This window comes from Microtus pennsylvanicus, chromosome 2, assembly GCF_037038515.1.
Source record: "Microtus pennsylvanicus isolate mMicPen1 chromosome 2, mMicPen1.hap1, whole genome shotgun sequence".
NCBI lineage: Eukaryota > Metazoa > Chordata > Mammalia > Rodentia > Cricetidae > Microtus > Microtus pennsylvanicus.
This window is the reverse complement of record NC_134580.1, coordinates 61361051-61374856: the sequence shown is the minus strand read 5'-3', so window position 1 is coordinate 61374856 and position 13806 is coordinate 61361051. Positions and strand designations below refer to the sequence as shown.

General features: G+C 45.3%; 1 protein-coding gene across 33 annotated transcripts in view; it reads left to right on the top strand.

The window, feature by feature from the left end:
• The first annotated feature begins 2880 nt into the window (after positions 1–2880).
• Rims2 (regulating synaptic membrane exocytosis 2) overlaps positions 2881–13806 on the top strand; it is a 410761-nt gene continuing 399835 nt past the window's right edge. For all 33 annotated transcript variants that reach the window (XM_075961105.1, XM_075961103.1, XM_075961115.1 and 30 more), the window contains exon 1: positions 2881–3203. In XM_075961105.1, coding sequence (XP_075817220.1) covers positions 3028–3203 — 176 coding nt within the window. In that variant the 5' untranslated portion in view covers positions 2881–3027. The remainder of the gene's footprint in view (positions 3204–13806) is intronic.

Sequence of the window (13806 nt, the reverse complement as noted above, 5' to 3'; positions counted from 1 at the left end):
GGCGCCAGACATTCAGGTTCATGCCCACTGTGTTTCAAGAGCTGGTGTTGTCACCCAGGGAGGTGAGGCCGTGTCTGTGCATGTGCTCAGGAAACACCTCACAGTGCTCTATATGACTGGCAGAGAAGAATGTAGGTCTCAGAAGGTGACCCTCTGCTGTAAATGAACCCACATTTTTTCCAGTCTGAATAATTGCTTCCAAGTTCACATTTTATGTATCTGAAATAACTAAGCTATTTTAACCTCAGCATCTTCAGACTCAGCAATGTGTGCACATTCTGGTTTCTGATCCTGTTGGGATGATGTTGGCTGGGGTTTGGAGGATGGTATTTTTAAAAATGGAATCGGATTTAAGGTGGACATTATTATTTATAGTGCTATCATCACGTTTAAAGGAAAATTTCCCGTGTTTTGGTGGCTGGTGTTTCCGAGGGTAAAGCTGTAAGAATGGATACCAACTGACTGGGAACTCATTGCATAGGAGCAAAGGTGTGTGTGTAAAATAAGTTAACATTTGAACTTTATTTACGTAAGTGATTCAGTTTTTAGAAATTTCATGTTTTCTTCTCTGCTGTCTTGTTCTTCAGCATTGTCTTAGAATGTATGGTTTTCAACCTTTATAGACATTAGTCAGCTGGTGTACTTTCAAAACATAGCCATAACTAAGGCCTCAGTCCTTGAAACAGACTCATTTGCTCTAGGGTTGGGCTCAGGTATTTTAAAAAGCGACCAGGCATTTTCATTTGCTAAGGTTGAAAACCATGATAGTTTTACATCGGACTAAGTTGATCTACATTCTGGTTCCAGTTCTACTACTTACCATATTTATAAATCTCCTTTATGAGGAGCTTGGCTTAGAGCTCTATAAAAATTCTTTAACTGTAAGACATTTAAATCAATTGTGATACATATCTCATCTGGTTTGCCCAGCCCCAGCCCTGCGGAAACTAATTTGGATTATGAATCTGGTGGAAGACAGGTGAGTGGGTGTAGTAATCAGCAGTAATGATAATGATATTATGAAACAAAACGTAAGCAAACGTTTCCATTTCTTCTTGCCAGTTACAAAGCGTGGAGAAAAACAATACAGAAATTTCAGCTTAGAAACCACAAGAGACATCTAGTGCCGCTTTGTCTGTTCCCAGCTCTCTTAAACTGAGACTAGGCAGAAGGTACCTGGGGAGCAGAGGGAGGAGGGAGAGTTTACTACGCACAAATGCAATACAAACCCCGGAGGCCTGGTACTAAGCAGTGCTAGCATAGAAGGCGTGGTAGAGGTGTGTACACACACACACACACACACACACACACACACACACACACCATCATCTGGCCTGGTACTAAGCAGGCTAGCATAGGAGTGGTAGAGGTGTGTGTATACACACACACACACACACACACACACACACACACACACACACACACACGCTCGCTCGCACACTCTAACCTTGCCATCCGAAGCACTTGTCTACAGCGGTAAGAGGAGGAAGATGGGGTGATCCGGATCACCCCCCTCTGGCTCGCCCCTCCCCAGGGCGAGCTGTCAGGGCAGCTCTTGGCTTCTTGCTGAGCCCAAGCCAGAGACTCTGGGCCGCAGCCACCTCCCTCCTCCTGGAGCCGGTTTTCCCGGAGCCCATCTCCCAGCTTCTAAACCCAGCCCCTATCTCTCTTCTCTAGAGTGAAGGGCAGGAACGGGCCAAAGAGCCCGACTCTACGGCCCAAGCTCATCCTCTGGGGAGCAGGTCTGGTCCTTGGCCCCGCGCACCTTCCAGTTGCCTCCTCGCCCGCCCAGCTGTCACCTCCGTCCCCAGCGTCCTCCTTCCAGTGCCTCACGGTGCGGCCAGCCCAGTTCCCAGAACTTCCGCACCCCCGACCCGGTCCCAGCCCGAGACACAGCCAGCGCTCACCATTCTTTTCTCCCTCCCGCAGGCCACTGTGAGGCTCTGTGCCCTTCCCGGTGCCCGACTCCGCAGGGACACCCACCTGCTCCGGATCATCCCAGTCCCGGGACCCCGCCCGGGAGAGCTCGGGCACACACGGTCCCCTCAGCGCCAGCCACCCCAGACGCTCGATCTTCGGCCCCGCTGCCCCCAAACCCGCGTCCCATTCCCGACCTCCCCCGGTTCTCTGCCGGTCCGGTCCTTTTCGCAGGGGACTGGGGACGAGCGGCGGGCGAGCGCAGGCCTGGGGAGAAGGGCGGCGGCGGCGGCGCAGGGAGTGGGCCCGAGCGCCGACTCGGCGGACACGGACACGGGGGAGGGGGGTCGGGACCCAGGGCGAGCGCGTGCCGACCCCGCCGCCCGGGCGAGCGCCTCGGGTCCGGGCGTTGGCGTTGGGGCCCAGGTCCCTAGCCGCAGCCCCGCGCCCCTCGCGCTGCCTTTCCCCGAGGGCTTCTCCCTCGGCGGCCCGGACGGAGCCGGTGACGCGTGCCAGGCGGCGGGACAGCCGCGCCACTGCCTCGCTCCCTTCAGCTCCCCCGGGGTGGAGGGGACACACACACAAACACACACGCGTACACACGCAGGGCGCAGCGCGCGACTTCCCGGGACTCCCCAGGGGGTCGTGCTGGCGGGGTGGCGCTTCCTTCCACGGGCCACTTGCGCCCCAGCCGGCGCGCCGCCCTCCCGCCCGCTCCCTCCCGTCACCCCACCCTCCGCCGTCCCCGCCACCTTACTCCACCGCCCTCCCTCGCCGCTCGGCGCACTCCTCCGCGCTCCCGCGAACCGCTCGCTCACTTGCCAGCCCTTCGCCCCCGGGAAGGAGCCACATTTCCCCGGAGCGCACACGCCTCGGCCCTCCCTCCCCTCCCTCCCTCCTCCTCCCTCCCACCCTACCGCGAGCCTCCCCTCCCCCCGCTTCCTTTCCTGGGGGGGAGGGGGGCTGTCGCCCGCGATTGAAGGCCATTGATTTGTATGTCTTGGTCCCAGCGCCGAGGCTGCCCGAGCCGCCCGCGCCGCCCGCGCCGGAGCCGCCGCTGCCCGCGGAGTTGCCTCCCTGCTTGCCGAGGGTGGTGCGGCTCCAGCCAACATGTCGGCTCCGCTCGGGCCCCGGGGCCGCCCGGTAGCCACCCCGGCGGCCTCGCAGCCTCCTCCGCAGCCCGAGATGCCGGACCTCAGCCACCTCACGGAAGAGGAGCGGAAGATCATCCTGGCCGTCATGGATCGCCAGAAGAAAGAAGAGGAGAAGGAGCAGTCCGTGCTCAAGTAAGGACCGGGTTCCATCTTCCCGCCTCGCGCCCTCCGCCCCCCTCGCGCGGGCCGCTCCCCTGCCGGGCGCGATCGCCGCCTTCCCGCCCGCCCGGGCGTCCGGGCCACCGCGGCCGCCGGGGTCGCTCGCCGTGGAGTTGTCAGAGCCGCGGGGGTGTGTGTGTGTCGCGGAGGGCGGGCGCCCGCCGAGCGAGCCCGGCCGCGGGTCGGTGGCCAGCTCTGGACGCCTCCTTTGCCCCGGGCGCTCGCCCCGCGGGCCGCTCGGGCTCCGGGGCTGAGGCTGATCCCGGGGCTCCGCGCGCCCCATTTCCTTTCCCGCCGCCCCCGCGCCCAGGCCGGGACTGGGGCACAGAATCCAATATGGCCGTGCACAGGTGCTCCCGGGGCCGACCCGGCTGCCGGCGCCCAGGCCCGCTCGGCCGCCCGCCCTCCCGGGGTGCGAGCTCCCGCCGCAGCCCCTCGGTCCGCGCCGGCCCCAGCCCGGGAAGACGCGCGCTGCCCACGGCGGCTGTGGGCTGTCAGGAAGGCGGCGGCGGCGCGGGCCAGGGGCCTAAGCGCCGTGGCGTCTCGGGTGGGTGTGCGGCCGCCGCCATCTTCCAGCCCCTCCCCCCCGGCGGGTGCTCGCACCCTGCGCTCGCCCTGCCAGCCTCCCTGCCGGCGACTGCTCCCCCGGCGCGGTCCCCAGCTCGGCAAGTTCTACTCTGTTTGCTCACAGTCCAGCCCGCCCGGATTTGTGTTTTTGCCGAGGGTGGGAGGCGTGAAAGTAGCAGCCAGACGGCGGTTTCCAGGCGGCGTAACTTCAGCACCAGGGAACTGTCCAGACTGAGTTTCCCTTGGCTTGGGGATCCCTTGTCACTGTAGCAGGGTAGCTGAGATTTGCTGCTGCAGGCTTGCTTTTAAATGTTTTATGGTTTTTGGCATCTCAGTTACTTCGGGAAAGTCACTGTCTAGATGTGTAACCTTCTAATGTTTATCCAAGTCATGTTTTCCATTTTTGCTCGCAACGAGTTACTCACTATATAAATTAAGCTGTGTATGCCTAAAGAGGGACAGTTCTTTTGCAAGTCACGAAATACACTTTCGCATAATCTCTATAGAAACATACAATTAAAAGTGTAGACTTGCTCTGTGGGAAGAAATCGCATACTGACCTCCAGCCACCTGGGTTGAAAACAGGTTGTTGGATTCTGTATATGAATCCAACATATGAAAACACACTTTGTCTACATGTTCATTTTTTCATATTTAATTGAATTTTCATATTTAATATTTCATATTTAATTTTCATATTTTTTCATATTTAATTGAAATTTAATTTTGCATAGCCTATGGTAACAAAGCTTGTATCAAATAGGTATGTATCTTAGGAAAAGGTGCAGTTCCTTCCAAAATGATGAAGGAAAAAAAGAGCAAATGTATTCCTGACATATTAAACTGAAATTAAGAATTGCTTCTTCAAAATTGACTTTAAGGTTTGAATACTTAAGTAATTTAATCAGCTTAAACTATGAAATAATATAGTTTTAAAAGGCTTTTTGAGCATACTCATAACTTGGCTCAACTTTAATGTTTATACTAATAGTGTTAAACTTCAGATCATTATAATTTTATATTCAGATATATGAATTTATATTTCTTAATATAGTCAAAATTAGTGTTGCCAAAATGATGTTCAAATAAAATGTGGCTTTATTTCTTTGACCCACATATTATTTAAATGGAAATGGGTTTTTATTTATAGTAAATTAAATCATAAAGCTTATTGGCTTGTTAATTTCATATAGTCCTATATTTACAGTTTCAAGAAATGGACACTTAATAGAATGTGTGATTGCTGAATTGAAAATTGCTCAAAACGAGCAGTGTATTTTATTGCATAGATGTTATTAAAGGGTTTTTCAGGTTAACTATTTGTGTGTGCACCTCTAGGTAAACCCATATACTTTGCAAATACATGTGTTTGTCCATTTATTTCACATTGTTTAGGTAGACACATTCTGTAAACATATCCATATAATATGTGAAATCACATCAATGAAAAATATAGATTCAGATTTAAGTAGTTATTTGCATAGCTTTCAATGTGATCTAAAGTACTTTTGAAGTGAGAATAGACAAGGAAACAGAGTAAACTTTATAACAGAATTAGAGTAGCTTGAAGAACCGGACCATTTAGTAAAGAATGTGTTCCAGGTTTGGTGTTAAGTAGCAGATGTGCTCTGCAGGAAAAATGATGCGGGTAGTTGTGATTGCCCTTTCCCTTGAAACTTTAGGGCTGCTTCTCAACTCACGGAGAAAGTCTTTTATTTCTTGATCGTGCTATCATTTCATTGCATGCTAGCATCTTTTCTGAGAGAAGGTCACAGGCACAGAGAAGTAAACCATAGTTCAAATTTATGTCTGATACTTTAAAAGTATTACGTTAAGAATACTTTGATGTGTGAGGCAGTTGAAAGCTGGGTGAAAATACTCTGTGATCTGTGAGTTCCATGCTCACAGTGTTAAGCAGAGTAAGATGTTTGTACCCAAGGCCTCACAAGATGGAGTGATGGGATACAAGAAGAGCATATGAAAGCTTGTGGGGGAAAAGACTAAGCCCCATCAGTGCTTACTATAGATCAATACTAAGATGCATATCATTTATGAGTAAATGCATACATTCAAAGGTCGTGCCTGAGATGTTTCCAGTGAGGAAGGTGAGCCATTGAAGCAGGTTGAGGCTGCTACAGTAAATTCCCTTTGTAGCAGCCTAAGTAACTGAAAATGATTTGCATTCATTTTTAGTGATTTCTTCAAGGCCCAGCTCTGCTTACACACCCGAGGAAGCCTTCAGTCTAAGCAAAGCCCTCGCATGAGTTCCTGCAGTGGTTTAGTTTGGAGTCTTTGGGAGCCACTCTTCTGTGGTTTAGGTCTCTAGCATTCTTGACACATAATGGGGGCCTAGGAAGCAATGCTGTCTGAATTCCAGTGCCTGTGGGATGGTGCACTCATTCTGTGGAAAACGAGGAATCGCGTTTTGAAAGAGAAACTATTTAGTGAATGTTGTATTTCCATTGTCTCTCGTTTTTATTTTTGTGTGCTTTTAATTTTTTTTTTTGTAAAAAATGCATCAAGAAGGCAAAACCACTAAACTCAAAGAAAGGTATTCAGTAAATATGTATTGGTTTATTATGCACCTAACGTAGTTTTTTATACCAAGTATTTTGAACACAGAGATGATTTTCTCCTCCCTTTCCTTTCTTCCTACTCTTCCTCCCCCATTTTTTTTAACTTTCTTCCCACTCCTCTTTTTTTTTCCTTCCCACTGGATAGTGTCTTTCTGTGTAACCCAGTTTGTCCTCAAACTCACAGACCTTCTGCCTCTACCTCCCAGTCCCAAGTGCTAGGATTATAGACATTGTGTTACCACATCTGGCTATTTATGTGTTTCAGGAGGTGCGTATTATATTATGTCTCATTTTCCACTTTGATTTTCTATTAATGTTAAAAGGACAAGTTGCTCCCCAAATAAAGAGAATAAAGCATATTCATTATAGATGAGATTAATAAGGACATATTGTGTACATATGTGAGTAGTTCTAAATGTTATATTGCATTTAGTTTATTTATTTATGTTTGGAGCAGGGTGTTGATTTATAGCCCTGGCTTGCTTAGAACTAGCTATGTAGACCAGGCTGGCCTCAAACTCACAGAGATCCACCTGTCTCTGCCACCCAAGTGCTGGGATTTAAGGTATGTGCCACCATGCCTGACTAAATTTTTATTTTGGGACAGAGTCTTTCTTTATAGTGCTAGCTGCCCTGGAACTCATCATGTAGAGCAGGCTGGCCTCAAACTATTAGCTAGTATCATAGGTGTGTGTGCCACCACACCCAACTGAAATTTTTTAATGATGCAAACTTACAAGTAGTTTCTAAAGTTAATTTACAAAATTGTTTATTTAATAAATAATATACCTTTGATACAAAATATTTTATTTACCTATTTATGTGCCATGTGTAATTATTGTTACTAACATCTTTATTCTATGCACAATAAAAATCTAGGCACAAGAGATGTATGTGTATATAAGAGCGTGCATTTATATGTGTGTACACATAAATACTTATGTGTTTTGTTGTTTGGTTTTGAGACAGGGTTTCCCTGTGCATCACTGGCTGTCCTGGAACTCACTACCAGGCTGGTCTTGAACTCACAGAGATCCTCCTTCCTCTGCTTCTCAAGTGCTGGGCTTAAAGTCACGTGCCACTACCACCCATATATGCATGTTTGTATGCAAACATAAAAGTACAAGTATGCCCTGCATTTTCCTTTATAGGAAATAATTTCCACATTCAGTTCAGGGCCATTATCTATCCCAGTTGCTGAACGTTTTGTAATTCCCTTGACTAAGGCCATACTTTTAGGTGTTCAAGTTGTTTCTGTTTTGCCACTAGACACAGTACTTTGATACATTGTTTTTAATGTGTAGGACTGCATCTCTGGGAAAATTCGTAGAAATAAAATTCTTTAAAAGAGTCAGTAAACTTCAATAAATACTAAATTTATTTTTCTAGAGGTAGTATGTGTAAATCACACATACTGGGGAGATTTCCCTGCTTCCCTGCCAAATCAGCGTGTGGTCAGCTTGGTCAGAATTTCAGTAATAAATGCACCAGTGTAGATTTAGCTTGCAGTTTCCGTATTACCAGTGGGAGCGAGGGCCTTTTCCGTTTGTCTAGGAGCATTTATATTTCCCTTACTGCTCACAATTGTTCATGTGTTGTTGGGTCTGTTCGTGATTTGTTGTGTTGGACCTTATTCATCCTCCCATCCCTTTTCACTAGTCAGGATTTTAAAAACGTTTTCAAATTTATGCTTTCTAGTTTTGTGATCAGCTTTGCATGGCCTTCTTTATTCTACTATTTGTCTGTCTGCCTCTCTACCTATCAGTCTATCTCTCTCTCTCTCTCTACATAGCACCCCAGATGATAGTGAATCATAAAGACTTTTAATAAAGAACTTCGCACCTTGTAAATATCCATTGCCTTTGGCAAAAGTGAAAACCTTTAGTTTTTAAGGATTCAGATGTATCCTAGCAATAGCTCGGTGTTTTTATGAGAAGGTATCTAATGCTATAGTCTGTTTTTTTTTTTTTTTTTTTTTTTGGTTTTTCGAGACAGGGTTTCTCTGTAGCTTTGGTGCCTATCCCTGCTGGCCTCCAACTCCCAGAGATCCGCCTGCCTCTGCCTCCTGAGTGCTGGGATTAAAGGCGTGCGCCATCACCGCCTGGCTATAGTCTGTGTTTTAAAGAGAGCAGCTAATGATATTTTCCAGTTGACAGGAAATTTTAATAAGGGACAGTTGCACTGTGTGAATAAAGAGGTAGTGGAGACAAGCGTGATGGACCAACTTAGTTGCTTCCTAAAACTTCACTGGTTAATAAGCTCTTGCTTAAATTACTCAAGTCTGTGGGTTTCGAGTCTATACTCTGTATGGATTGTGCAGGATTGACCATTATGGACTGAGTTTCCTGAGTGTGTAGGTATACAATAAATAATTGTTCTTGGTTACTAGTTGTAGACAACACTCTTTCTGGGTTAAAATGTTTTAATAACATATTTAGGTGAAATCTTCCTGTTTTCTAAAAATTAAGACGTTTATTTTGTGTCTAGGATGCTGCAATGGTTGGAGAAACTTGTTTGTTTGTTTTAGAGTCAGGATTTCTTTGTGTGGCCTTGGCTATCCCTGAACTCCTGGACCAGGCTGGCTTTATTTCACAGAGATGCACCTGCCTCTGCCTCCTGAGTGCTGGGCTTAGTGGTGTGTGCCACCACTGCCCGGTTTCGATGAACTTTTAAATAAATTGTAAGCATGGGATTGAAGAGAGGGAGTTTGAGGACTTGGAAGCAGTTTTCTCATCAATATTCATTTTTTAGGAAGTCTAAACACTAGGGTCTAGTAGTGAAAATACTATGACTACCAAATACTGCTTGCCAGAGGGGATATAAGTGAATCATTTGTGGAGGCTACTTTGTGGTTATTCTTTGTGATTAACTTTTCATTATGTTACTGAACCAAATATGTTCTTATTTGTCTTATTCCTATTATAAACGAGAGTCTTATCAGATTAAGCTAGTTCTGAAGCCTGGTTATTAGAATTTGGAACGCTCATCTTCCAACTGTCGCTCAGAAAGCTGAATCTGTGTGTGACTTGTCTTTCTTCTCCTTCCAGCCTACCCTCCAAACATGCATGTTGAGAGACTCCCTTCCCCTAGCTGACTATGATGCTTTTAACCAGGGTTCTTCTTTCTTCTTTATTCTAGCATCTTCTATGTTTCCCAATTTATGGTCTGTCTACCCTGCTAGATTATATACTTTTATAGAGTAAACACTTTTTTTAAGAGAATTGTTGAGGTTAAATCTAATAATTAAAAGAAAGAAGATTATTTTTTTAATAATATACTTATTTCTAAAATAAAATTTAGTTTTAAAATTGATGCCTATCTACTTTGGAAGCTGACATATATAATGCAGGTTGTATATTTTATAATTATTTATTTGCACAATTGCAATTGTTTTTAAACTTAGCTTGTCCATTTCCACTAGAAAATAGAAGATTGTAATTATATATCATTTTAAGATGTAAGGAACTTAGAAATTAAGGAATATTTTGCTTTCAAAATTTCTTTTTGGTCATCAATAAATTTCTATTGAGTGTAGTGGAGCTGAATGATAGGGGACGTTGTAGCACGGATAATAAAAACCCAGAGATAGATATTGGGGTTCAACCTGAAGATCAGAAAAGCAAAGCAGCCAAGCCACTGGAGAGTTCTTACCTCTACCACGTGTTCAGACCAAAAGGGCGAGATCCTGTGTCCACAAATCCTCAGACTCCAGACTCCACTGAGCTCCTGTCTCCTCCCCTTTATATTCCTCTCTCCACCCAGCCCTGTTGCTCCTGTCTCCACCTCCCTAGTGCTGAGATTAAAGGCCTGTGATCCCAAGTGCTGGGATCACAGTTGTGTGAGCTCTGTTTCTCTTTTAGACAGATTCAATCTCTTGTAGCCCAGGGTGGCCTTGAACTCACAGAGATCCTTTTGCCTCAGTCTCCCGAGTCCTGGGATTAAAGGTGTGTGCCTATAAGGCTTTCTGGCCTATATGGCTCACTAGTAAGGCTGCTTTGCCCTCTGATCTTCAGGCAAGCTTTATTTATTAAAACACAAATAATGCCACTATAGGATGGATGTACAGATCACCTTTTTTCCTTCCAGGATTGAACCTAGGGTACTGTCTGTGCTAGGCAAACACTCTTTACCTAGGAGATAGTTGTATCTCTAGGTCTTTAAAAGTATTAAATAATTAATTCATTTATTGTCTCTGCATGTATGTCTGACTACAGTATTCATGTGTCACGCTACATTTGTAGAGGTCCGTCTACCTCCAGGACTTAGTTATTTCCTGCTACCTCATGAGTTCTGGGGAGCAAAGTTAGGTCATCAGATCTTCTGTACAGTGCTCCTATTTGCTGAGCCAGTCTTGACATGTAGCTCAGGCTGGCCCTGGGCTCCCCAGTCTTGACACGTAGCCCAGGCTGGCCCTGGACTCATGGTCTTTTTGCTTCAGCCTCAGGAGTGCTGGTATAACAGGTGTGTGCCACCATACTTGATCCACACAAAATGCCCTGGATATAAACAGTTTATGCCTTTTACAGACTAAATGTTTCATAGGAAGACAAAATAATATAAGACATCATGAAAATTCATTAGAGGTGTTTTCAGTCTGTAGTAACCATAGTAAAAGCATTCCAGCTGATCCTATAAGCAGGTTGTTGTTTCTTGGGTGCTGTTCAAACATTTTATCCTGTTAAAGTATCTGAAGTTTTACTCCTAGACTTCAGTGTTCTCTGACTGATGACATCAGAGTTCTCTGGGTATCCAGATACAGCTAATAGCCAACCCTTCACACAGTAAGTGCTAGGCAGCCACTGTGTGCAGTGCGTCATGGACGTATGCACATGAAGAAGAAGCTTCTCAACCTGTCCACGTAGATGATTTCTCTTGTGTCCCAAAGCGATGCCGTACAGGCAAGTGGTGCTATTCTAAACAAAGACCTTCTCAAGTATCCCTGACCCAAGGAGTTCTTCCACTGGAAAGATGCGTAGCATATAGGGCATGGTTAAGGAATGGTTCAGCAGGGCACATGCTTTAGATGGATGCGAGTTATCAGAGGAGACTGGAGAGAGGCCAAGGGTCAGTTCTTAAGAGACCTTGTCCACTATTCTTAGGATTTGAGTTTCATCATAATGGCAGTAGAAGTGGATTTATCCAATGGTGCAATAGAATGAGACCTTAGTTGGGAAACAAACACTCTTACAGCCATGATAATGAGAAAGTGTAAAACTAGATCAGGGCTCCAGTTAGCAGACTCTTCTAGCAATCCTGCTGCTAGGTGATGAAAACGCAAAGTTAGATGGTAGGAAGTCAAGGTAAATTTGGAAAAAGTTAGAATCCAGAATTTCTAGGATATGACAGTTGTGTGTGAGACTCAGGTGAGCCTTGCAAGATGCTGGATTTGTTCACTGACTGCCACATGAGCCTTCTCCTCTCACTGATGGACAGCTAAGTTTTGCTAGGCCGAGGACTGGTGTTCTTTGGATAGTTGTTTCTTCTTCTTCTTCTTCTTCTTCTTCTTCTTCTTCTTCTTCTTCTTCTTCTTCTTCTTCTTCTTCTTCTTCTTCTTCTTCTTCTTCCTCCTCCTCCTCCTCCTCCTCCTCCTCCTCCTCCTCCTCCTCCTCCTCCTCCTCCTCCCCTCTCCTTCCCTCCTCTCCTCTCCTCACCTTCAGTGGAGCTCAATCTGTAGACCAGGCTGGCCTCAAATTCAGAGATCCACCTGCCTCTGGGATAAAAGGTGTGCACCGCCGAGCCTGGCTGCTATGTGACCCTTCAAAGCTCCTAGTCTTTCCTTTACGAAACATCCCTATTCCCACTGATAAAGTAGTCTCAGGAGTCACCCACCCTCTGGCTTTGTTTTAGTTCTGAACATTTTAAAATTCTGATGCAGTCTTTGTCTTATATGCTAGCTTTAATTAGAATAAATTTCTGTCAGGTATATATTCATACTTATGAGAAAATTTTGAAGATATGAATGAATTTTAGAAAAATAGAAATTAGCTATGGAAATGAAATATTGAAATTAATGAACTTTATTTCTCTTTTTACTAGATTACTGAATTACTGCAAAATTTTAGAATGTGTATTATGAAATGAAGAGTAAACTTTTTGGATTTTATGGTGGTTTCAGAAATAGTTTCAGAAGTTAAGTTGTCACAGGGGCCAGTTAGGGAGCTGGAGAGATGGCTGACTGGTTAGGATCACTTGCTGTTCCTGCAGAGGACTCAGGCTTGGTCCTTTCCCCCACATGGCAACTCACACCTGCCTGTTACTTTAGGTACAGAGGACCGTGCACCTCTGGCTGCGTGCTTCTGTGGTGAACTGAAATGCATGCAGATACACACGTGTACACAGTTAAGTTTAGTCCTAGGTGTGAGATGATAGTTCAGTTACTTATCTATAGTACCTACAATAATAAAAAACAAGTCGACTAAAAGCTATCAACTTTTATGCAGTTTGTATTTTATGAATATTTTACATGTATGTTATGTAAGTATTGAAAACATTATTTATATTTTCATGTAACTACCTAAATGCTTTTAAAAGGAATTTGGAGTTAATAACTTTTACATAGTTTCTAAATCATAAACATTTAATATTTTTATGTAACACCGTTTGGTCTGTTCTTAAACAAAACTGGATACATACTGCTTTTTGTAAGACACGCATGGGAAGCCTTTGACAGTTTTTCTTTCCAACTAAGCTCATGTGTATCTGGAAGGGAAAAGTAGCTGAAAGTTTCATGCGTTCTGAATCTAGGCTACTGGGAAGAAACAATACAGCAAGTCGTGTAGTTATGCAGCAGAATAGTCAAAGAGTTAGGAAACAATACAGCGAGCTGTGTAGCTGTGCAGCAGGACAGCCAGAGTGGTGCTCCGTGCTTTGGTACTTAGTTGACAGATGGAGATGAGGCTCACATCCATCTTGTCTTGTTGGCTTATGAGAAGTCTATCATAATTTTTCTAATAGTTTGTTTCCCAGGAGCATAGATGAAAAGCCCATTTTATCACATTTAATTTCTGTTACCCAAAAGGTGTGCGCCACCATATCCAGCTAACTTTTTGCTATTTAATTTTTAAAAAACTTTGCATTTCATAACTGTGCAATAGTTAGCTACAGAAGTACTTTCATGCTATGCCCACTTATGTATGTATGTATGTATGCATGCATGCATGTATGTATTTACTGAGGGGTTTATATCTCCTAGGCTGGCCTTGGACTTGCTGTGTAGCTGAGGATAGCCTTGAGCTTTTGGTCCTCCTGCCTCTACTTCCTGAGTGCTAGGATTATTGGTGTGTACTTCTGCACGGGAACTCTTAAGAAAGGAGCTAACTCCCTGGTCTCCTGGTACCGGACTGTACAGCTGTAGGCTGCCAGCTTCTCACTAGTTGTCTGGTATAAGCTGAGTCTTAGCTCAGTCCTAGAGTTGTTAAACAGAATTTATAAGG